The sequence below is a fragment of the Prionailurus viverrinus genome, chromosome C1, assembly GCF_022837055.1.
Source record: "Prionailurus viverrinus isolate Anna chromosome C1, UM_Priviv_1.0, whole genome shotgun sequence".
NCBI lineage: Eukaryota > Metazoa > Chordata > Mammalia > Carnivora > Felidae > Prionailurus > Prionailurus viverrinus.
The window spans coordinates 68,358,024-68,382,714 of NC_062568.1; the positions used below are offsets into that span (position 1 = coordinate 68,358,024).

The window sequence follows — 24,691 nt, forward strand, 5'->3', positions numbered from 1 at the left end:
ATGTCTAAATTGACAGGACACCTCCAAATTCATGAAGAACTTGTTCTCCTAACCATTCAACCTGGATTTGAATGCCCCTAAAGTTCTCAAACCTGACCTGGAGTCGGGATGAATAGATGTCCTTTATTTCAGGTTTAGCATACAGTAAACCATTGCAATTTCATTTCGTCCAAAAGCTTCCCAACTGTCTCTTCATATAATTCTCTCTTCTCAAATGTCATTCTAGTGACCTTCCCCTCAGAAACCCTCTTCAGTCTGAATTCCTCAATCCATGTCAAGCCGTCTGCATTTTCCCCTCCCTAATGCACAGAGCTTTCTCTCTGGCTGAACTTTTCATTCTGGCAGAAGGACCCCTGGGTGAAGAGTGATGGTGCCATTTTGGGAGAGATGAGTTGCCTGGGAACTCACGCTGGTATACTAGACTGTGAAATTAAAATGAATTTCTACTTCCACAGCCGATCACCAAATACTGAGATCTGAACAGTAAGATAAGATGTTCTTGGAACTAATTCTTACTACAAAATTATCTCCAAACCAAAATCCAATGGGATACTCTAAATGGCAGTATTTTCATTCATGTAGTTAATACTAAATCACTCATCAATAATAGGTGTACCTTACCCAAAACAAGTGGGATAAGTACTAGAGAGACATCATCTCTTAGCAACACTTTATATCTCACAGATTTAAATATCCAAGGAATTTATGATGGCTGCATTTGGAGTTGAAAGGATAATTGGCCTCATACTTCCTGGGACTCTATTAGACAAATGGGGAGTGATATTCCTTCCCAGTAATGTTTTCATGGAATCTTCAACAGGACACCATTATGAAATAACCAAGTGGAGGAAGGCAAAGAGAATTTTTCAGGTCACTTCTTGTCTCTTGTTAACTACCCACACCTTGTTGGACTACATTTGGGGCACCAACCCTCAGGTATGGTCCATAAATGGACCACCTTCCCAATTACCACCATCCTCACTTCAAATCCACTTGTGCCCCTTATAACCATCCCCTTATCCTTCCCTACAGTCTCAGAAGAAAGGACTTCTCCTGGCCAAAACTATTCTGGACCACTTACAGCGTGAACTTCTGTAACCCTCAATTTCTTCATGAGGGAAGTAGCCATAACCCACTTCTTATAGGTTGTGAGCTTAATAATAATAATAATAACAAAGAAGATGAAAAAAATGAGAAAATACCTTACATACCAAGCATCTTTGAAATAAGATGTGATATCAAAGTTGGTCATTATTTCTACCAATTTTAACACCAAGAGCCCACTTTCTTACTATTATTTCATTTTCTGGTGTCATGGATTCCTATCTATATTCAACGTGCTTGTATTTTTCTTACCTATTAAACATAGTTTTTTATGATTCTTCTGCTTATTTAACTTTCTATGAACTCACTATTCCTTCATGACAACAAATTTCCTTCCTTTTTCTAATTATCAAACTGTTCCACGTTGGCCCACACTTAACTGCTTTCATTTTTATTTTTAAGTTTATTTCAGAGAGCGAGAGAGAGCGAACACACGCATATGCTGGTGTGTGAGCAGAGAGAGAATCCCAAGCGGACTCCACATTGTCAGCACAGAGCCTGACATGGGGCATGATCCCACAAACCACGAGATCATGACCTGAGCCAAAATCAATTTACAAAATTGAATTTACAAAAACAGTTATTTATAGAGGAGCATCTATCCGTGAACCTGAGCTGACTCTGTCAATAATTGGCTTCTAGTCCTTAATACAAAAACATAGTTATTGCACAAGTTGTCTTTAAGCACTCCACCTCATTCACCCCATATTAAAACTGTCACCAAATCTTACCACTTCCTCTTTCAAAATGTCTCCTGAATTAGCCTTTTTCTTTCCAGTCATACTGCCACTTATCAAGTCCTCATCCTCTCAAGTCTAGATAACTATCGGACTCTGGATCAATTTTCTCATCTTTTTAAAAAATTTTCACTGTCTTCTTTTCCTTCCTCACAGCCAGTGGTTCTCAAACTTTTTGTCACACTCTTAAAAACGAGGACTCCAAAGAGCTTTGGCATATATGAATTATTGATGTTTATCACATTAGAGATTAAAACTAAGAATTTTTAAGAATCAATGTTAATCCATTCTAAGTTAGTAAAACTTACATGCTAAACATTTTTAATAAAAAATATTTTGGGGGGGGCGCCTGAGTGGCTCAGTCAGTGAAGCATCCAGCTTCGGCTCAGGTCATGATCTCGTGGTTGCTGAGTTCGGGCCCCACATAGGGCTCTGTGCTGACAGCTCAAGAGCCCAGAGCTTGCTTCAGAGTCAGTGTCTCCCTCTCTCTCTGACCCTCCCCTGCCTGTGCTCTCTCTTCCTCTCAAAAATAAATAAAAACATTTAAAAAAATGTTTTCCCAAAGATTTTAATCTCTACACTCAACGTGAGGCTCACACTTATAACCCCAAAATCAAGAGTCACATGTTCTACTGACCAAGACAGCCAGGCACCCCCAAAATATTTTCAAAGTCAAGAATGGCAGTGTTTTACACTTTTGCAAATTCTTTTTCATGTCTGATTTAACAGAAGACAGCTAGATTCTCACGTCTGCTTCTGCATTTAATCTGTTGTGATATGTTCTTTTGGGTGAAGCATGTGAAGATGTGTGGCCTCAGAGAGAGATGCAGCTGGGAATGGGAGGAACCTTCTCAGTTAATTACATTGTTCTCTGATACCTCACCAAAACTTGACAAGTAGCAATTTCTTAAAGGTTAGTTCTAGTTTTGACTTTGAATCCGTATCAATATACTTTTTGCACTCTGTTACAATAATAGTCCATGATCTGTTATAAGCTTCAAATGGACTTAGTTAGCCATGCATGATTTCTTAACATCATGCATTGGGTGATTTGGAAAATATTAGTTTCGCAGATCCTATAAGTGCTGACACATTTATTATACAATACCAAAATATCACATTCATTAATATCTCATCTCAAATGAAAAGTCCTGAGAAGCCATCAAACTCAACGTGACCAGTGCAAATCCCAAAAACCTGATTTTTCACTTGAAAATTTCACTTGAAATTTTATCATTGGCAACTAATCCTGTCAGTTTTATTTTTTAATTGAAAGGACGTGCTCATTTTGTTCTTTTTTGAGAAAATGTTGTGTCAAATACCCAATTCTGAATAACTCTGGCTTGCCAGTCATTCTTTCAAGTAAAAATGGTGCTCCATTAAAAAAAGTGGCTAGGTCAGCTTGCAATTCAAACAGCCACACAAGTGGTTTTCTCTGGGACAACCATCATACTTCAGCATGCAGCAGACTTGCTTTATGGGGACTTCCCATTTTATCACACAGACTATTAACAAGATCAGTCAAGGTCAAGATTTAGTAACATTTGTTATTTTCAGTGCTTTGTCAGGGATGTTACCCTGTGAGTTATTATTTTTAATACTAATGCATGGTGGTGAAAAATACCACTCCTAGCTCTAGTACAGCAGGTGGCCCTACCTCGATGCACACTAAGGCACCAGAAGTCTCACCAATAATTGCTTTTGTACCATCAGTGCACATGTAAATGCAAGAGAAATGGAAGTATATTCCTAATGTCATTATGGAAAGAGTTTTGACTTCATAGACCCCTGTAAAGGTCTTGGGGATGCTCCTAAGTCCACAGCCCATACCTTGAGAACCTCTAAGTCTTCAATTGTACTAAGTTCTCCCTTTCCTTTAAAATCAGTAAAAACTAGTGTATGTACGCCTCTCAACCTATTAACTGATCTCTCATCTTCCCTTACTTGCTCAAAGCCTGGGGGTAAAAAGGCAATGGTTTATCCTCACCAACTGCATTTCCCTTTCACCTACCTGCAACTTAAATTCACTCACCTTCACAAGCCTCCTGAAACAGCCCTGTAAGGCACGGTAATATTTTTCTTTTTAAATGACCAATCTCCTCTTTTGACTTTTCTATAATTTTTGACCTTGCAAATACTCTGTCCTCCAAGGAGGAAAGTGGCAACTGTCGTAACAGACACTCAGAGAGGAAATCCATGGTTTTCAGAATTACTGTGTGGTCCTGAGGATTCTTATCCTACCCTTTTGCTGGTGCCTCTTTCAGCCAATTCACAGCTCATGAATAAAATACCAAAGTTTCTCAGTCCTCTCCTCTCAGTGGCCTTTTTCCCAGTCTAACGCATCTCGTTCCATCACATTCCCTCCAAACAAAAGGAAGTCCAGCTCATACCCAGAACTTTTCCTTGAGACCCAGTTTGAGTTTCCAATCGTTCAGTGGGCACCGGTGCCTACCTGTTCCACCAGCATCTCAAACTCAACGTGCCTGAAACTGAACTCAAACCAAAACGGATGGTTCCCTCTCTTTCAGTTCCATCTCAATGTCACCTCAAAGCCTTGAAGTCATCATCTTTGTGTCTTCAGCTCCTAGGTCCATGCAATTTCTCAAGAATCTTCCTACTCATCTCCCCTTCTTTCCTGATCCTGTTCTCATTTGAGATCTTGCTCTGTCTTACCTAACTAGTGACATCTCTTCCTAACCATCTCCCTGACCCTAGTCTCTTCTGTGCCCCACTGCATTCTATACTTTGTTGCTAGGTAAATCTTAAGGCAATCAAGTCCTTCCCAGCTCAGTTCCCCCACCGGCACCCAACACCAGCTTGGATTAGTCAACACTACTTCCCTCTCCTGTTACAGTCACTCTGCGTATATAGGTCTTTAAACCCCAACCAGACAGACTCTAAGGCTCCATGAAGAAAGAACCCATGCTTGATAGCCCATCTCAAAGAGCATCCAACATAGTGCATTTCACAGCATCAGAATTTAATTAATATTTATTTAAGGAAATGCAGAATGAATGGATACTCTACCTCTAATCTCTCTTCCATAGCACATACAAGGCACATCTTCCTTCTATGCTTTCATCTAACTAAAACCTTATTCAACTATTGGTCAAATGGTCTACCACTATTCTAAGAGGCTGAAAATTAAATTAGCAGAAGCAAGGTTACCTCTTGGTAAAGGAAGGGGAATATGATCAGGAGGAAATATAGTTATGTTTTATTTCTTAAACTGAGTAAGTAGTAGGTAGATAGGTGTCATGTGCTTTATAGCTTTTCATTCTCTACATCTTTTTGAACATCTGAAATAATCAAAAACATCAGGCACCAGTATTTAAACAAATCTAAAAAAAAGCCTTATTCCCCCCAAGATAGTTGTGCATGTAATTATTCTGTTGTTTCATACATGCTCATTTTACTTCCTAACTATACTGCCAGGTGAGAAGTTTCATCATGTTTTGAGATTGATCTTCACCAAGCAATGACTCATTAGACTAAAATTTTCTCACCCCTCCCCATCAAAGCTTGCTCAAGTAGCTAATGACAGATGGAAGCAAACCTAAATGGATTATGGTTGCCCCTAATTCAAAGAAACATAGCTGTGAATCCTATTATAATTTAATAATCCTCTCTAATTTATCTGGGGTTTATTTCCCCCTTAAGGCAGAAGTATTGTCTTGTGGGTAAATGACATTCTCCCCGTAAACAATATGTTGGTTTAGGAATAGGAAGCTTATTTGTAAAGACCATATTCTGTATGACACACACAGGTTATGAGAACCATTTGACAGGAAAAAGGGGATTGTATTCTGTTTGAGGAGCTCATTAAGTCACTCTTTTTTCCCAGAGTAGAAAATGTTATTTTTCCAAAATATTTTAAAATATTAAATAAAGTATCTTTTTCTAAAGATGTTTCCAGGTGAATGTAAACTTTAATAGATTCTTGATATATAATAAAAATATTCATCTGTCCATATCATATAACCCACTCCCCAGGTAGCTAAAATATGCAATTTCACATAATTATAATTACTTACAAGTTAATGAACAAATTCAAAGTGCTTGTTGGTTTTGTTTTACTTTGATTTAAATTTCAAACAGCTAAGAATCAAGAATTTATGTAGCTAAACCATAAAATGAGGCAGCTTAGTCTGGGAAGGGTATTTCAAATATTCAGTAGTAACCTGATATTTCATGAGCCTACGGGAAATTTCAAAACCATTTCACAAAGAGCTGTTTGTTATTAACAGCGTCCAAAAACGCATTTTAAGATATTAAAAAAAAAAAAATCCCAAAGAAAATATGAAAAGTGTAAGACCAAGTTTAGAATTAAAATTTAAGTGATGATGTTTGATATTAAACCCTAGAAATTAGGGTTTGTCCACCATATATCAGTACATGCTTGGGTTAATACCCAAACTCAATTAGTTTTAGTTTGCTCCAGCCTCTCCTTTAGGTTCACTGACCTGGACATAAAATTTACACTTTAATATGGCAGACTTAATTAACGCTATTGAAATGTAAAGGATTCCATGGGGATTACAAAATACACCATCCTTTACTAATTGCCAAGCTAAATTGTAAGCGACCACTTTCTCAGGAACCAACAGCTAACTGCTGGGGCTTCCACCACCTTCATGGCTATCCACACAAGACCACATGATTACAAACATCAACTTTACCTCTTTCTCTTTTTCTGGACACTTAAAAAGAAGAAAATGTACCCTACCTGTAGACAAAACTTCTGGTCCATGTTCACAGCCACTTGGTATGTCAAAACTTCAGCCCACTAGGAGACTGACGATGCTGAATCTGAGAGCTAGGGTCTCAGCAGTGAGGGCACATGCAAAATGCAGGCTGCGGGAGCAATATCAATCTTTACGCTTGAATTAGCTCACCTGGCAGCCAGGCATGAGAATGCCTCCTCCCCCCAAGAATGACAGCCAATTCTGCCTTGGGCAAGAGGAGAAAAGTTGACAATGGGAGCTATTTATAACATCTTTTCTTTGTCCAATACGATTCTTAAATTTCTCCTCCATTCGTGTCCCAGAAGGAGTCCTAAACTCTCAACAGAACAGGACCTCCGCGATATTCCCCACCAGGGAGAGAAAGGTAACATCATGGCCGTGTTTGGCCAGCCAAAACACCAAGGGCATAAATAACCAGAACTTCAAAGGCTCTGGCGGGTGGTGATGAGGGTAACGGGAGGCTTATTTTGAAATGGGCAAACAGCTTGGCAAATTTGATTATTGATATTCACTTCAAAGGATCAGGTTTTTATTTTCCTTTCAACCCCCAGAACAGAAATGACAGAACAGATCTAAAAGTAGACACCCTGCACACGTGAATTCACCACCAAGAGAGTCTTCATGTCTATAGGATGGCCATCCTAACCACACACCACTGGGGACTCTCCCCTCTTTACCACCCCTCCCGTGGCCCCCTTGTCCCTCCTCAGCACAAGTCTTAGTGTAAACCTCTTACCCAAACCAAACAGCTAGATGTCTGGACAGAAGGGAAAGGGTAAAATTTCTCATGCTAACACACAGGCAGCAGTATCTCTTCCCTGCCCAGAATGCCCAGCTCCTGGCCCTGTCTCATCTCCCACCCATCCTAAACTCTTCTTATTTTTATCTTCTGCCAATTCCTCCTCTTAGCTCATTTTTAGGTTTATTTTCACCACCATCCTATTCCATTTTCCTACCATATCCTCCTCTGAACCACTCCATACTATATATCAGCAGAAACACAAAATGCACACACAGCAGTTACAACATCAAAGAGCTATATTCCTGACTACCCACAACTGGGGCAAGGAAAATGCCAGATGTCCCATAGTAGAAATATGGGGGAGTTTTCTCTTTCAGCATTACTACACAAACTACTGATGTTGTATGACATTGTATGACAAAGTATTGACATTGAAGATAGAATGGGCTTCTCCAGACGGGCCAGGATTCCTAACCACAAGTTTCTGCAGGAAAATGAGATACAAGTTCAAAACATTCAAATTAAAGCCCACAGAGTTGTGACTTGGGGAGCCTCTGCTACCCCCAGAAAAGAACAGGTAAATTCCCAAACTGATTAAAAAAAAATAAAGAACTCTTGATACATTTATGAAATGCTATCATTTGTAATGTCTGTTAGACATGTTTCCAGCTAGGAAAAAAGAAATATATAAAATATCTCTATTAAAGATTTCAATTAATTTGGATTTTTTTTTTTTTTGGCTCTTACTTCAACATTCCCTGAAGAACAACTTTAGATCTAAACAAAACAAAACAAAACAAAACAAAACAAAAAAACACACAAAAAAAACACAAAAAAACAAAAAAAAACTTTCAAAAGCTATCAAATGCTTTTAAGAAAGCTAGTTATCACAAACTTGTCTAGTGAAAGTGCTAGCTTTTCAGCCAAAGCCTGTTGAATACTCTAAAACGATGGAGTAGCAAAAAAAAAAAAACAAAAACAAAAAACAAAAGAACGCCGGAAGCAATCTTCTGGCGGGCTTTCCTTATTCCCACCTACCCCCCCACCCCAAGCCGGGGAGGTCAAAATTGAGAGGAAAGAAGACTCAACCCTTAAACAATGCATATGCACCCACTCAACTATTCCTATACTGTGTATATAACTCCAAGAATTTACATTAGCTAAACAGATCTGTATAACTGCAAAAGGGGAAAAAAATCTCCCAAATACATTCAGTTTGGCAAAGCTTCCTCCTACAAGAGGCACTCAAGTTTCACTCAGAAATGGAGTGTCATTATGTAAAATCTTTAGGAGGGGGGAATTATTGAAAACACATTCTTACCATTCTCATTGGGCTCTGCTGCCTTGGACACTTCTCTGAACGGTATTATAACTGCATCTCCAGGCACTCTGGGGCTTTCCACATACTTGGGCTTCCTGACGGGTCCTGCAGTGGAAAAGATCTGAGTGTGGCTAATTTTTTCCAGACGCAAACAAAGCTTCAGAATGTACAGTGTGTGTCCTCACCAGGACCCAAATATGCCTAAAGGAAGAGCCGGCCCCTTCTCCTCCCTTGAATACACACACGGTCATTTCAGTACAGACACGGGAATGTCCAGTCTGAGCTGCCAAAGAAGAAATGGGTAAGCTCAGTTTCGAGAATGTAAACTCTGACAAAAACAAAAGCCGCTCTTTTGCTATGAAGTTTCTACAGCTGTCGTTGGTGTACATCAAGTGAGTGATTTTGACATGTTCAAACCTGGACAGCTTTTGGCAAAGGGTTTTTTATTTGGAATTTGTCTCTAACTGGGACAAAGACGGTTGGGTTGCTTGGTATCTCCAAAGTCAGGAGGCAAGGATTACTAACAGCCAGCCTGAAAGATCAACACACTCTGAGCGACCACAGAGAGCAGGCATTTTATCAGACTGGTGACGCACGGCAATTGTGTGGGGCACAGAAGGCGATGGTTTTCTTGGCACATGACAGAGGCACCTTCAGAAAAGCACAGTGGCCAGTGCAGCAGGCAACTGGGGACACAAGAGAGCCCGTGAGTCCAATCTCTTACCTCCCCCTCAACCTCAACTTATCATCAGAAAATCTGGAATTCTCAGTAAGAACGGATAGACCCCCTCACACACATTGGTGGTGGCAATGTACAGGTGCAGCCACTTTGGAAAACAGTTTGGTAGTTCCTCAAGAAGTTAAACAGTTATTGTATGACCCAGTAATTCCACCTCTATGTTCACACCACGTCCACACAGAAGTTTGTATACTTGTGCGCACAGTAGCACTATCAATAGCCAAGTGTCCATCAACTACTTATAAAATGTGATATCCCATACGGTGGAATCTTATTGGGCAATAAAAAGGAATGGAGTACTGATTCATGCTACAGCATGAAACACTATGCTAAGGGAAGGAAGCCAGTCCCCATAGATCACATATTGTAGGAGTCCACTAGTGTGGAATTATCCAGAATAGGTAAATTTATTTATTTTTTTAAACTTTTTTTTTTAAGTTTATTTATTTTGAGAGAGAGAGAGAGAGAGAATCAGTGGAGAAGGGGCAGAAAGAGAGGTGGACAGAGGATCTGAAGCAGGCTCTGTGCTGACAGCAGAGAGGTTGATGCGGGGCTGGAACTCATGAACCACAAGACCATGACCTGAGCTGAAGTCGGATGCTTAACTGACTGAACCACCCAGGCACCCCCTGAATAGATAAATTTATAGAAACCAAGTATGAATGGTTTTCAGGAGCTGGGGGATATGCAGGCTTGTGGGCTAATGACTAAGGGGTATCAGACTTCTTTCTGGAGTGATAAAAATGTCCTAAAATTAGTGGTGATGGCTGCATGACCTTAGGAATATACTAAAAACTTCTACAGGGTACACTTGGAGTGAATTGTATATGTGAATTATATTTAAATAAAGCAACTTAAAAAAAGAGTGCCTATTTTATTCCTTTCAAACATCACATTTGTTCCAGAATCACCCACTTTACTCTCATTTTCCTTGGTTGCCTTAAAGTGTGCTTTTAACACGGCCACAAAGGCAGGGAACATTTCACACCAGTAAGGGACAGGATGGTGGAAAGAGTGGCAGATGGGTCAACAGCCCTCCCTCCTGCTCAGCCCTGAGCCATAGCCCTGACTCTCTGGGGTCTCGGCTCTGTCACGGCACACTGAGGTGGTGAATCGGGCACATCCTGAGCACCCTTCTGTGTCAAACATCTTAGGAGTCTGAGGAGTTCCGGTCAGAATATGGTTTGTGGTGAGAGATGCTGCCATCTAAAGGCTTACTGCAAGAGCATCTACATCAGTATAAAAATAATCCAACTCCCCGCCACCTACAGTGTACTACAGATTAAAACAGGCTACGTTATCAAAGAAGCTTATGGTACTTGACAAATAGGGCTATTATTTCAAACTTTAGAAACCATGGTTTTTAAATGGCTAACACAGCATTTAATCACATGGCTATCTCCATAATTTATGTAATCCTGTCAGAAAGAGGATTTTTCAAAGGTTAAAATGGAATGCTTATGGGGGAAGAGGGAGGACCTGCTCACAATATGAATGGAAGATGTAGGCTATACAACAGAATACAAAGCATCATTCAGATTTTATCTAAAAATACACATATCTGTACACAAATATGCATGGAGAGAAGACTGGTAGGGGAGGAGGGCGGGGAGGGTAAGGGGATACTAAAAAGTATTTGCTATAGAGGAGCCAGAAACTAGAAGAAAGGGCCCTAACAGGGCAGGAAGAAATGGAACCAGGACAAATATGAGAACCTTTCTACACTTTTGGTTCCTGACCTATTATCTACGGTAAAAGAGATGGCTGGCGTCTCTTCCCCCATCATCTGCCCTAATAAAGAAGTAAAGCCCTTTACTATTACTGTCCAGTGATTCAAACTGCCCCAACCAGCATGCCATTGCTCAAGAGACACCTATAAATTTCTGCTCACCTTAACTCTTCAGAGTATAAGGAACAGCAAATCTAATCAGATCTATTTCCAGGCTCCAATCTACCTACCCCGCATATCCTTCAAAAATATTTTCTAACAGGGGCACCTGGGTGGCTCAGTCGGTTGAGCGTCCGACTTCGGCTCAGGTCATGATCTCAGGTCCGTGAGTTCGAGCCCCGCGTCGGGCTCTGTGCTGACAGCTCAGAGCCTGGAGCCTGCTTCAGATTCTGTGTCTCCCTCTCTCTCTGACCCTCCCCCGTTCATGCTGTCGCTCTCTGTCTCAGAAATAAATAAACATTAAAATATATATATATATATATTTTCTAACAGTAAGTACTCTCTTAAAATGTGGGCTACAGTAAGTACTCTCTTAAAATTTCACATGGATGAAATATGAATGGTTTCACGCGGATGGTTTTATGAATGATTGGAACATCGAACCCCAACGTCACCCAGAAACATCATCCAGAGCCTTCAGAAAGCATCCATGCCCATCCTTTCAATTGTCTAGGACTGTATTTTGTTCATAGGTCAATTGCTAATGATAAGAAATACTCAACATTGAGGAGTGAGGGTATTAGGAGCAGAGCATCTGGAATTGGGCAAACCTGGATTCAAACATGGTCCCTAGCCTCCCCCAACTTGGACCTCAGTAATACCCCAGAGCTAAAAGATGAACACGTAAGCCTCCTGCTCCAAGGGGAACATCCATGAGAGCAGAGACCAGGTGGAACGGATTCCCAGGATTGGCACAGTGCCTGGCACAGTAAACAGGGGTGCAAGATAGGAAAGGAGACATAGAATATACCAAAGGAAATAAAACGTGTATTCGGTGGACCCACAAGGCTAAGCACTAACATACATTAATTCATTCAATGGTAATAACTTTGGGAGAAAAGCACTATTTCCATTTTTAGGTCAGGAAACCGAAGCTCAAATCAGTTAAACAAGTTGCTCATAGCCCACACATGGCAAAACAGGAATTCAAATAGTTCTGTGGTCCATGCAGGTTTGAAGCCCATGTACTCAACCACCACTCAGTACTTATAAAAGTGGGAAACCCAGATAAAACATGCAGTCCTAGAAAAGACCAGAGCAGGGGAAACTTCTACCATCACCTGGTCATCCATAGACTTAGCAGAGTCAACAAATATTTTATTCATATTTATTTGTCTCTGATCACCCCTTTTACTAGGAGTTGAACATTATGAAATGAATACAGGCTTACGTGAGATAGTGCAGATCTTGCAATAAATTGAGTCAAATGAATTTTTTGTTTCTTAGTGCATATGAAATTATGTATACACTGTAGTCTGTCACATGTGCAATAGCATTATGTCTAAAAAACAATGTACATACCTTAATTAAGAATTACTTGGGATAAGCACTGGGTGTTGTATGGAAACCAATTTGACAATAAATTTCATACTAAAAAAAAATTTTTTTTTAAATAATTACTTTATTGGGGTGCCTGGGTGGCTCAGTCCAAAGCATCTTTTGATTTCAGCTGAAGTCAGCCCAGAGCCTGCCTGGGATTCTCTTTCTCCCTCTCTCTCTCTCTGCCCCTCCCCTGCTCACACACATGCTCTCTGTCTCAAAATAAATAGTGTTTTGTTTTTTTTTTTAAGAATTACTTTACTGTTAACAATGTCAACTATCATCCGAGCTTTCAGTGATTAGTAATCCTTTTGCTGGTGGAAGGTCTTGCCTTGATGTTGATGGCTGTGGACAGATCACAGTGGTGGTTGCTGAAGGCTAGGATGGCTGTGGCGATTTCTTAACACAAGACAACAATGAAGTTTGCCACATCAATTGACTCTTCCATGAATGATTTCTCTATATGTGATGCTGTTTAATAGTATTTTACCCACAAAATTTCATTCATAATTAGAGTCAAACCTCTAGCAGTCAAATACTGCTACTACTTTATCAACTAAGTTTATGTATTATTCTAAATCCTTTGTTGTCATTTTAACAATATTTACAGTATCTTCATGGGGAGTAGAAACTGTTTATCCATAAAAATCAACTCTTCATCCATTAAAGTTGTATCATGAGATTGCAACAATTCAGTCCCATCTTCAGGCTCTACTTCTAATTCTAGCTCTCTTGCTGTTTCCACCACATCTGCAGTTACTTTCTCTACTGAAGTCTTGGAATTCTCAAAGTCATTGCTGAAGGCTGGAATCAGCCTCTTCCAAAATCCTGTTCATATTGATATGTTGACCTCTTCCCATGAATCACAAATATTCTTAAGGACATCTAGAATGGTGAATCCTTTCCAGAAGGTTTTCAATTTATTTTGCCCGATTCATCAGAGGAACCACTATCTGAGGGATTGATAGCCTTACAAAACATATTTCTTTTTTTTTTTTAAACTTTTTTTTTTAACGTTTATTTATTTTTGGGACAGAGAGAGACAGAGCATGAACGGGGGAGGGGCAGAGAGAGAGGGAGACACAGAATCGGATACAGGCTCCAGGCTCTGAGCCGTCAGCCCAGAGCCTGACGCGGGGCTCGAACTCACGGACCGTGAGATCGTGACCTGGCTGAAGTCGGACGCTTAACCGACTGCGCCACCCAGGCGCCCCATATATTTCTTAAATAAGACCTAAAAGTTGGAATTACTCCTTGGTCAGGCTGCAAAATGAGCACCATGTTAACAGCCATGAAAACAACATTAAGCCTGTTGTACATCTCTATCAGAGCTCTTGAGTGACCATGGGAATTGTAAATGAGAAGTATTTTGAAAGCAATCTTATTCTGAGCAGATCTCAACAGTGGGCTTAAAATATTCAGTAAACCAAGGAGCCTGCATGGCTCAGTTGGTTGAGTGTCTGACTTTGGCTCAGGTCATGATCTTGTGGTCTGTGAGTTTGAGCCCCGCATTGGGCTCTGTGTTGACAGCTCAGAGCCTGGAGTCAGCTTTGGATTCTATCTCTCTCTGCCCCTCCCAGCTTGTGCACACTCTGTGTCTCAAAAATGAATAAACATTAAAAAAAATATTCAGTAAACCATGTCGTAAACAGAAGCAGAAGTCCTGTCGTCCAGGCTTTGTTGTCCCACTTATAGAGCACAGGCAGAATACATTTAGTATAATTCTTAAGGACCCTAGGATTTGCAGACTGGTAAATGAGCATTGGTTTCAACTTAAAGTCACCAGCTGCATTAGCCCCTAACAAGAGTCACCCTGACCCCTTTAAAGCTTTAAAGCCAGGCATGGACTTCTCTTCTCTAGTTATGAATGTCCTAGGTGGGATTTTCCAATAGAAGGCGATTTCATCTACACTGAAAATCTGTTGTTTATCATAGCCACTTTCAGTAATGACCTTAGTTAGATATTCTGGATAACTTGCTGCAGCTTCTACATCAGCACTTGCTGCTTCACCTGATATTTTTATGTTATGAAGATGGCTTCTTTCCTTAAATCTCATGAACCAACCTCTGCTAGCAACAAACTTTTCTTCTACAGCATCCTCACCTCTCTCAGCCTTAACAGAATTGAAAACAGTTACGGTCTTGCTCTGGATTAGCCTTTGGCTTAAGAAAAGGTGGTGGCTAGTTTGATTTTCTATCCAGATCATTAAAACTTTCTCCCTATCAGCAATAAGGCTGTTTTTGCTTTCCTTTCATTGATGTGTTCACTGGAGTAGCACTTTTAATTTCCTTCAAGAACTTTTCCTCTACATTCACAGCTTGGCTAACTATCTGATGCCAAAGCTAGCTTTCTCAGTTTTTGATATGTCTTCCTCACTAAGCTTAATCATTTCCAGCTTTTGATTTAAAGTGAGAGACATGTGACTCTTCTTTTCCCTTGAACACTTAGAGGACATTATAGGGTTAAATTAAGTGGCCTAATTTCAAAACTGTTGTATTGGTGCAACATTCAGAACACACCCAACATTTATCAATTAAGTTTCCGTCTTATATGGGTATGGTTCGTGGCACCCCAAAACAATTACAATAGTTAACAAAGATCACTGACCACAGATTCACAATAAGACAGTAATGGAAAAGCTTGAAATACTGTGAGAATTACCAAAATGTGACACAGAGACATGAAGTGAGCAAATGCAGCTGGAAAAATGGTGCCAACAGAGTTGCTGGAGATAGGGTTGCCACAAATCTTCAATTTGCAAAAATGCAACATCTCCGAAGTGCAATAAAATGAGGTATGCCTGTATAAACAACTGCTCTCAACATGATCCTTTTATTTAAAGTGCTTTCCACAAACAGCTGAACCTCAAAACGCTATAAAATAAGAAAAATTTATAACTATAGAGGTTTTGTTCCTTCCTCCTCTCAACTGCTCATTAGAGAATCTTTGCACACTTTCCATTAAACATAGCAGATGAACACTCCTTTTCAAAATATCATTAAAGTTGCAGTAAAGGGATCTGAGAGACCAATGGGAAAAGGAGAACACCATAGGCAAGAAACCAAACTTCTGAAAGTGGGAAACCGTTTGCCAAGGAGCAGTGAATTGAGCAGACTAGAAAAGGTTAGCACTGGGGGAGGGGACAGGAAGGCTCAGCCTCAGGGACACAAGGCACCTCTGAAGGCACACAAGATCAGGTCTTGAGAATCTACTGAAGGGAGAATTAGACCCTCAGAACTAGGAAGCATTCTCTCTCTCATCCTGGAGGCTGAGGTTTTCCTCTGGAAAGGCTGAATGCCAAGACCATAGAGATTCGAGCTAAACTCTTAAGTGCTAAACTAAAAAACTGGGATTAAGAAAAATTCCACATGCGGATTGGTAGGCCCCAGATGCACCCCTGCGTTTAGCCATGAAAACACAGGCAGTGAGCACTCACACGTGACAGAGAGAGACATTAGAGGATTCTTCTCGGGAGAAAGTCACCAAGAGAAAAGACCTGTAGGTAACTAGTTGGGGATGTCCCCTGAAAGAAATGGTAGATCCCTGGGGCTCCTAGGTGGCTCAGTCAGTTAAGCAGCCAACTTCAGCTCAGGTCAAGGTTTGTAGGTTCAAACCCTGCATTGGGCTCTGTGCTGACAGTTCGGAGCCTGGAGCCTGCTTCTCTCTGTCCCTCCCCTGCTTGCACTGGCTCTCGCTCTCTCTCTCAAAAATAAACATTTAAAAAAAAAAAAAAGAAAGAAAGAAATGGTAGATCCCTGACCACTGTATTACAGAGCCTGTCCTCAATACCTCAACACCTATCCGGCACTTTCAATCAGCTTCTTTGTTCCTCCCAACATACAAACTAGAATCAGAAGGTCAAGGAAAGGTCCTGAAAGACACCAACTGAAACAAGAAAAGGACTCTGAGGAATCAGACAAAACAGGAGGAACACCCTCCAGAATGAGGAGAGTTACTGCTTCCACTACCCAAGGGGCTACCACGACAAAAGGCACCTAGGATCCATGCGGTGGGCAACTGATAAGAATGACTGAAGGATGACGAGAAGAGAGGCTACCCCACTAGGAGCCATGTGATCACCAGGCACCCATCTTACACCTGAATTGCTGTCTATTAAACCACAATGACACTGATTTCTATGCCACTGAAACAAAAAAACTCCCCCAAAATGAAGTGGCCGCATTCCTTATCAACAGACCCAAATTGAGAATTCCATCTCCCTACTACCCTCTTACTCAAGGATATTACTACCCAGCTGCCTTCTACACACAGCTTCTTAAAAATTTTAATTTTTTTTTTTTTTTAGAGAGAGAGAGAGCACTAGCCCAAGTGGGGCAAGGGGCAGAAAGAAGGGGACAGAGGATCCAAAGAAGGCTCTGGGCTAACAGCAGACCTCAAACATCCAGGTACCCCTACACACAGCTCTTTGTTTAAAGTAAAATGCTCAATGTTCCCAAGCATAAACTATCTTAAAGTAATCTCCCTTGCCCTTCCCTATCAGGTTAATCCCTGCAAATTAGCCAGAATACAATGCTACATACTAATTATGCAGAAAGCATGGTACTTTGGCCACTATGTTTTAAGGCAAGAGTTCCTTAGAAATGATATGATACAAGACTGTCAGGTATTAGCTTGAAAATCAGCTAAGGGTGCCTGGCTGGCTCCGTCAATACAGTATGTGACTCCTGATCTTGGGGTTGAAAATTCAAGCCCCACATTAGGTGTAGAGATTACTTAAAAAAACAAAACAAAACAAACAAAAAAACAGTAGGAAGGGTGCCTGGATGGATCAGTTGGTTAAGGTTCAACTCTTGATTTTGGCTCAGGTCATGAACTCATGGTCTGTGAGATCAAGCCCCATGTAAGACTCTATGCTGCCAGTGTGGAGACTGCTTGCGATTCTCTATCTCCCTCCCTCCCCTCCCTCTCTTTCTGCTCCTACCCTACTCACCCTCTCTCTCACTCTCAAAATAAATGAACTTTTTAAAAAATACATAATTTATTGTCAAATTGGCTTACATGCAACACCCAGTGCTCATCCCAACAAAATGAACTTCTTTAAAAAAATGAAGATTCCGATACACTTACTAGGTATGGCTGGGACCATGGCCATGCTTTGGTACCAAGAGCATCAAGTAGAAAAGCATAGGCTACTATGGGCAGGGCCCCTAAGGAGGACCAACCACCCTTCTTCCCTCAGGTCTAAGCAGAGTCTAGGGTCATGGTTGGGGTACCAATGGAGAATGTTCTCAATCATAAATGGGAATTGTTCTCAATTATAACTCATTTCATAGTAACTATGGATCCTTTACCTCATCCAGATTCCCCCACCCCCATTCTCTACTATGTGATACAAGGGAAGGGTCCTTGACTTTAAAGATAAAGGGCTCTTAAGACAAAGAGACACAGATTGTGCCCCGAAGAGGTTAAACAGGCACTCAGTGCTCAGCTTGCACAAGAGCTCCTGCCATCTCCTTTCACAGTTCAGCAGGACCTGTGTCAGCCTGGGAGGGGGATCAGCAGCCCACCCTTAATCACTTCAGTCTCCAGCCTCAGAGGCAGGCATGCTTCCCATTCAGTCCTCTGCCTATGGAAATCTCCAAATGTACTTTTCCCAGCGGCCAGTTTTCCTACTCTTTTTGACATTTTAATCACATAGCTGACTATTCTGCTGCTTAGAAACTGCCATATAAGGAATATTTTTAAAAAGGGATGGCAGAAATAAACCAAACTGGGCTTTATCTCCAGGCGGTGAAAGACAGAAGGGCAGGGGTTACTTTACATTTCTGAGTGTTTCAGTTAAAAATAATTATATATATGAAAGCAGTATTTGGGATGTGGAATACCTGAGGCTATTTATTGCATTTAAAGCAGTCTTACATTTTTCACAACATCTGGAGACTATGAAAAGTGGAACTTTGTATTATCAATCATTTTAGAGGGTTTTGTTTTTGTTTTCTTTTTTAAGCATCTTGAACTTTTACAGAAAAGGTTCCTTTCAATTTTATCTGGTCTGGGGTTTTCATATTACATTGGGAAATGTCCACAACAAGAGGGGAATGATAAAAAGGATAAGTAAGAGAATCTCCTTTGGGGGAGGGAAGCTTTATCACTTAAGCAAATGTCATTAATTAGTCAGTTCCCAAATGGTAAACTCTGGTAAACGATCAGATCACAGTCGGGATTTTTAAAGGGCACAATACTCAGTGCTTTCATTTGACCCTCTCCCTCCTGTGCCCCAAAAGGAAAGTGTTGGAGGGAGGAAGAGACACAGTCCGAACTGAGAAAGGGAGGAATTTGGCCTGAGGGCACGATGGGAACACCAAACACTGTAAATGGGATGAAGGTGTACTCTCTTGTTGCTTTGTCCTGTGCTGAGTTGAGGCAGGGCAGGTGAGCTGGTGGGACTGCCCACAACCCTACCTGGGAGGAGTGAGAGCTTCTTGGGAGGATTCACTTTGAGGGAAGGAGCCAGACAATGAACCAACCCCAGTCAGGAAGCCTCCACCCAAAGTGAGGGCAATTTCAAGCACAGTGTGCTGTCCATCACTTGGATTTCTCCTACAAGAAGCAGGGGAGATACTGCATATAAAAACCTAAAATGCTGCTGGAGATGGCTCTACTCCAGGGATGGACAAAGGCAGCAAGAGGCTCCCCAGCCAGCTCTACATCTTGGATACTGGAAGCTGATGAAAGGCAAGGCTTCAGGGGAAGTGCATCAGCAAGAACTTCTCTGGTCTGCCCCTTGGGGGGGCTTCCAGAAACTTCTAGAAACACTTTTATGACTGCCTGGGGCCTTGTGTAGGGAGAGGAGGACAGTAAGTCAGTGCAACCTGAGTTGTTACTACTGTATCTAACCTCCTCTAAAGACAGGTAAGGTCTGGGAAAATGCAGGCTAATTCTACGGAAGAAAAAACTGGTGAGAGGAAAACAATGGGCCACCTGCTAATGATGATTGAAATATGAGAGTTACCTAACATTACTCTCAATAAGCCTCCTTTTTCTTATTTCAAATACCTTATTTTTTTAAGAGTGCATTGAGAAGGGTAGACAGCCTTTATTTATTCACCCAATGCACAAGGCACTGTGTGATATAAACGTGCATTGCCATTCAGGCACTTAAATCTAGTAGGAAAACAGTGTTTCAAGATGGAGCCATATTCCTTTCAATATATCAGCTTTAAAATAAATGTTGACAAAGATTTTCAAGTCTCAGTTTATAGTGTGCATGTTTCCAGCACTTTGAGTACAATAAACCCCAAGCTCAACAAAATATGTACCCTGAGTGATGTTGCCACCTTCTTCCAATGCAGTTTGCTGTTCCTACACTGTACTGTCTTTATATACCAAAGCATGGAAATGCATTAATTCATAAAAATTAATGAAGTAATTAATTCTTTATTTACTCAAGTATCCACTGGCATCCACTGCATGCCAGGCCCAGGGTGAGAACAAGAAAGATATCAACATGCTCTCCTAAAGCTCTCAGATGAGGGAACAAAACTCTTTATCACATTGCCTAAATTTTATTTCCAAACACTTCAATATAGTTAATGTGATATAAATGTATGTCGGGTGCCTTTAATCTACTGCCTAAAAGCAATTAGTTGTCTTAATCTGGAATACAGACCCCAGAGGTTAACTAGCCTTTAATCATAAGGCCACACTCAAGAGCAGACCATTCACTACTAGTCAATCAGCTAGCTATCCCTACCACAGCCACCACAGTAACACAAGTTAGCACGCTTGAGGTCAGAAATGGACTTCCACACTGGTGAAGTTCCTGATTTTGGTAAATCATTATTATGTAGTTGGAAATTTATCTACAGTGGTAAAAGTCATATTGAGTTAAGAGGATTAACCAGAAACATCCCGGAAACTCTCTAGCCCTTGTATGACCCCAGTAGAAACTCTAGCAGGCCTGCAGAAACGTGTCCTAGCTTAATAAGGAAAAGGTCCAGGTCTACCTGCTGATTCCAGAGAATTATTTGGCCCCAAGGCAAAACGACAGGATAAGTGGAATTCTGTCTGTGGTAGGTGGAACCTTGTAAGATGTCACTCCAAGATTCCTGTCCCCTGGTTACCAAATGAAACACAATCTGGGTACGGCTGTGAAGGGGTCCTGCAGACGGAATTTAGAATTAAGGCTACAGGATGGCAGCACACAAGGCAGTGAATGTTTCTTGGGAAGAAAAAGCCTGATCCTTCACCCCCTACTTGGGGACTGTGTCGCTTGGATTCTTCTTTGTACCTGTTCCTTTCCATTCGACTTGACCTTCAGCCATCTTGCCCTTTCCCTGGCCAGATAACCCTCTCGAGCTCAAATGTTCCTTGTACTACAGTCTTCTGGAAAGCAAACTCACCTCCTGCTATGTGATCTCTAACATTTACATGGGATTGTTTTTGCCGTAGCTTAATCTTCCTGAGCCTGCTACCACCGTGGTAGTAGGTTTTAGGTGGGGTTGTAGTGCCTTTGATTAATGTAAATATCTCATTTTCATCTTTCTCCCATTGATTTGGCCTCTCCAGTGACCTGAGATTTCTGTTAAAAAGGTTGATGTTACTGTTTACTGTCTCTTGTAGAGGAAACTAATAAAGTGTCTTTGTGTGGGGGAAAAAAAAATAGAATTAAGGTACTAATCAGCTGACCTTAAAATAGCCTTACAAAGGATAGACCCAATGTAATCACACGAGCCCTTAAAAGCAGAAGAGGAAGACTGAAGAGTCTGTCTTCAGCTCATCAGCACATGTGACGTGCCCCTGGGGGTCTTCCAGAAACACTTTTACAAGGGCCCAGAGCCTTGTGTAAGGAAAGGAGGGTACAAGTCAGTGTAATCTGAGTTAGGTATAGATAAAATCACATTAGTAATAAAGAGTATGAGGTAAAGGGCGCCTGAGTGGCTCAGTCGGTTAAGCGTCTGACTTCGGCTTAGGTCATGATCTCACGGTTTGTGGGCTCGAGCCCCGTGTTGGGCTCTGTGCTGACAGCTCAGAGCCTGGAGCCTGCTTTGGATTCTGTGTCTCCCTCTCTCCCTCTCTCTGACCCTCCCCTGCCCACACTCTGTTTCTGTGTCTCTCAAAAATAAATAAACATTTACAAAAATTAAAAAAAAAAAAAAAAGAGTATGAGGTAAGATAAGGCAGAAGTTGGGGGAAGTGGCCAGAGAGACTCAAAGCATAAGAAGGATTCAACCCTTCTGGACTTGACATGTTGTGAGCGGTAAAGATGGAGGAAGGGGGCCACAAGCAAAGGACTGCAGCCAGCCCCTAAAAGTTGAGAACAATCCCAGCCAAGAGACAGCAAGGAAGTGGGGACTCAATGCTACAGCCACATGACACTGAATTCTGCCACTATAAATGAGCTTGGGAATGTTTCATCCTCTCAGCCTCCAGAAAGGCTGAAGCCTGGCCAACATCTTCAGTGAGTCTTGTGAAATCAAAGCAGGAAAACCAATTTTGCCATGCTGTGCCTGGACTTCTAACCTACAGAACTATGAGTAATGAGCTTTTGGTTTTTTTTTTTTAATTTTTTTAATGTTTATTTATTTTTGAGAGAGAGGGAGAGACAGAGCATGAGCAGGGGAGGAGCAGAGAGAGAGGGAGACACAGAATCCGAAGCAGGTTCTGGGCCCTGAGTTGTCAGCACAGAGCCCGACGCAGGGCTCGAACTCACGAACCGCGAGATCATGACCTGAGCCGAAGTTGGTCGTGTAACTGACTGAGCCACCCAGGCGCCCCAATAAGTTTGTTTTAAGCTTATATGTTTGTAGTAATTTCTTAGGGCAACAATGGAAAACGAATGTATTGTCTATGAAATCCTGGAATACTTGCTACCGGTAACACTAAATGCAAGGTGCTGTCAGGCACCGGCCCCCTAAAAGAACTGAGCTGGAACTTTACTGGGCATACAAAACAGGTTATATGGTTGCACTGAGCTAGCCTGCTAATGAATCTATGTATAGACAGAGAACTCTGTCTGAGCCTTGTTTTCATTCACACCTGAGTTTATAGGGGGACCTCTCTAACCCTTACCTCCTCTATTGGTAGTAATTATAATTTACCATAAAGATCTAATGCCTAAAGGTTGTTTTGTCATGCTGGTAATAATCATTAACCAAAGCATCAGAAATAAATGGCTAACCACAACCTTGGTTTTAAGATGTCCCCTAGGAGGGAAAAATTCTGACTTCTTCCTGGAATGGTAATTTCAGAGTTTCCCTAAAGAACTGGGGAAGAAGCCCATAAGGGAAAGGGTTCTCCTGTTATTCACACAAGCAGGAAACAAACCCAAGCTCTGCTGCATGGTGAAGTAATGACTTCGAAAAGAGACAGGAAGCATCCCTGAGAACTTTCTTTCCCTGAAGGTTCAGATCAGTATGCTCAAAGTAGGTCCCTAGACCAGGAACAACAGCGTGACCAGGGATCTGGTTAGAAATGCAAATTCTCAGCCCCATCCCAGACCAGAGTGATTCTGCTGTGTCCTCAGGTTTGAAAATCACTGGGTTACCCAGTCCTGTGTAGCTATGTAAGACCTTGCCCATGTCCTGAAACAGCTTACCATCAAGTATAAAGATTAGACAGAAAGAGCCACCATGGCCAGTGTTAAGTGACTTGGGGAGGACAGCAGCAGTAGAGGCAAGAGGCAGGACCTAAGCTGGGTGGGAGGCAGGGGGCAATCACACCAGAGAGTGCACAGAGGTGGAATGAAAGCAGCTTGAGGAAGAGAACTTTGCCTCTTGTTGGCTCCCTTAGAGCACCGTGTACTCAAGGGGTGCACAAATACTAATTGTGACAACCAAGAGTTTCTGCTCTTTAAATGAATTACCACTATTGGCTTTAATCACTTTTAAGGAATTTCCTGATTTGGGGCTATTTTTCAAATATTCAGCACAGTAGCTATTATGGAATCCTGTTCTAACCTCCATTCATTCTTCCTGTCAAGGGTGGGAGATTTAGGGGTAAGGGAAGAGGTGGGAGGGAAAAGCATGAGTCCCAGTCTATCCAGAGGTCCCACCTGTTGGCGGGACTTAAGTATCTGGGAGAGGGCAGGAGACGAGAGGTCCCATGGCCCACTCATCAGCTCCCCTCCCATTCCTCCACAGTGACCAGGCCAAGACTTCTCCATTCTCCTCAAACCTCTGATGCACACACATGCAACCCCCCCCACCCCCCCCACCCCCCCCCACCCGCCCCCCGCCAAAAGGAAACTTCATGGCCCACAACAGAGATAAGGATATAGAAGGAAACACCCAAAACTTTGTTCAGCTCCATCCTCACACCTACTTGCAGTTATACTAATCCTGTCACACCCACATAAAACTAATCCTTCTCTGCTCATGGTGACAAGATCAAGACCAAGAAAAGGCAAGAATGCAGACTCCAACAGTTTCTATAGAGAAATATCAGAACTGTTGCTCTGGATAAGAGGGTTTATAAGCTTAATAAGATTAGGTCGAAATATTAGCAATGGATATTGTTACAACCTAGGTTGCACTGAGACCAACAAAAAGGGCCTAACTTGGGCAACGGGCCACCCCTACACACAGAGTAGAATAGTAAAATTTAAGAACAACAACAAAAAAAGATGGAGGAGTAAAAACTGATGGCAAGCACGCAGATCAAGGGGAACTCTCCTCTGTTGCTGGTGGAGATGCAAAACGGCAAATCACTTTAGTAAAGAGTTGACATTTATATATAAAATTAAACATACCATGTGACCAAACAATTCCACAACTAGATATGGACCTCAGAAAAATGAAAATGTTAGCCCAAAAACCTGCATGTACATGTTTATGGCAACTTTATTCATCATCACCGCAAAGTAGAAGCTACTGAAATGTCCTTCAACTGGCGAATGGCTAAACTATAGTATATCCATGCAACAGAGGGATACTCAGCAATAAAAAGGGGTACTGATACCCACTACAAAGTTTTGAATTTCAAACGTACTTATTGTACTCAGTGAAAGAAGCCAGACTCAAAGGTTGAGTACTGTATCGTTGCATTTATATGACATTCTAGAGAACACAAACCA

General features: G+C 41.5%; 1 protein-coding gene and 1 pseudogene across 7 annotated transcripts in view; both read right to left on the reverse strand.

Moving 5' to 3' along the window:
- The window catches only part of TANC1 (tetratricopeptide repeat, ankyrin repeat and coiled-coil containing 1), a 242,642-nt gene that overhangs the window by 82,313 nt on the left and 135,638 nt on the right, over positions 1–24,691 (reverse strand). For all 7 annotated transcript variants that reach the window (XM_047870166.1, XM_047870169.1, XM_047870167.1 and 4 more), the window contains one exon: positions 8,650–8,754. In XM_047870166.1, the coding sequence (XP_047726122.1) occupies positions 8,650–8,754 (105 nt within the window). The remainder of the gene's footprint in view (positions 1–8,649; positions 8,755–24,691) is intronic.
- LOC125172761 (tigger transposable element-derived protein 1-like) lies at positions 12,930–15,112 on the reverse strand (annotated as a pseudogene).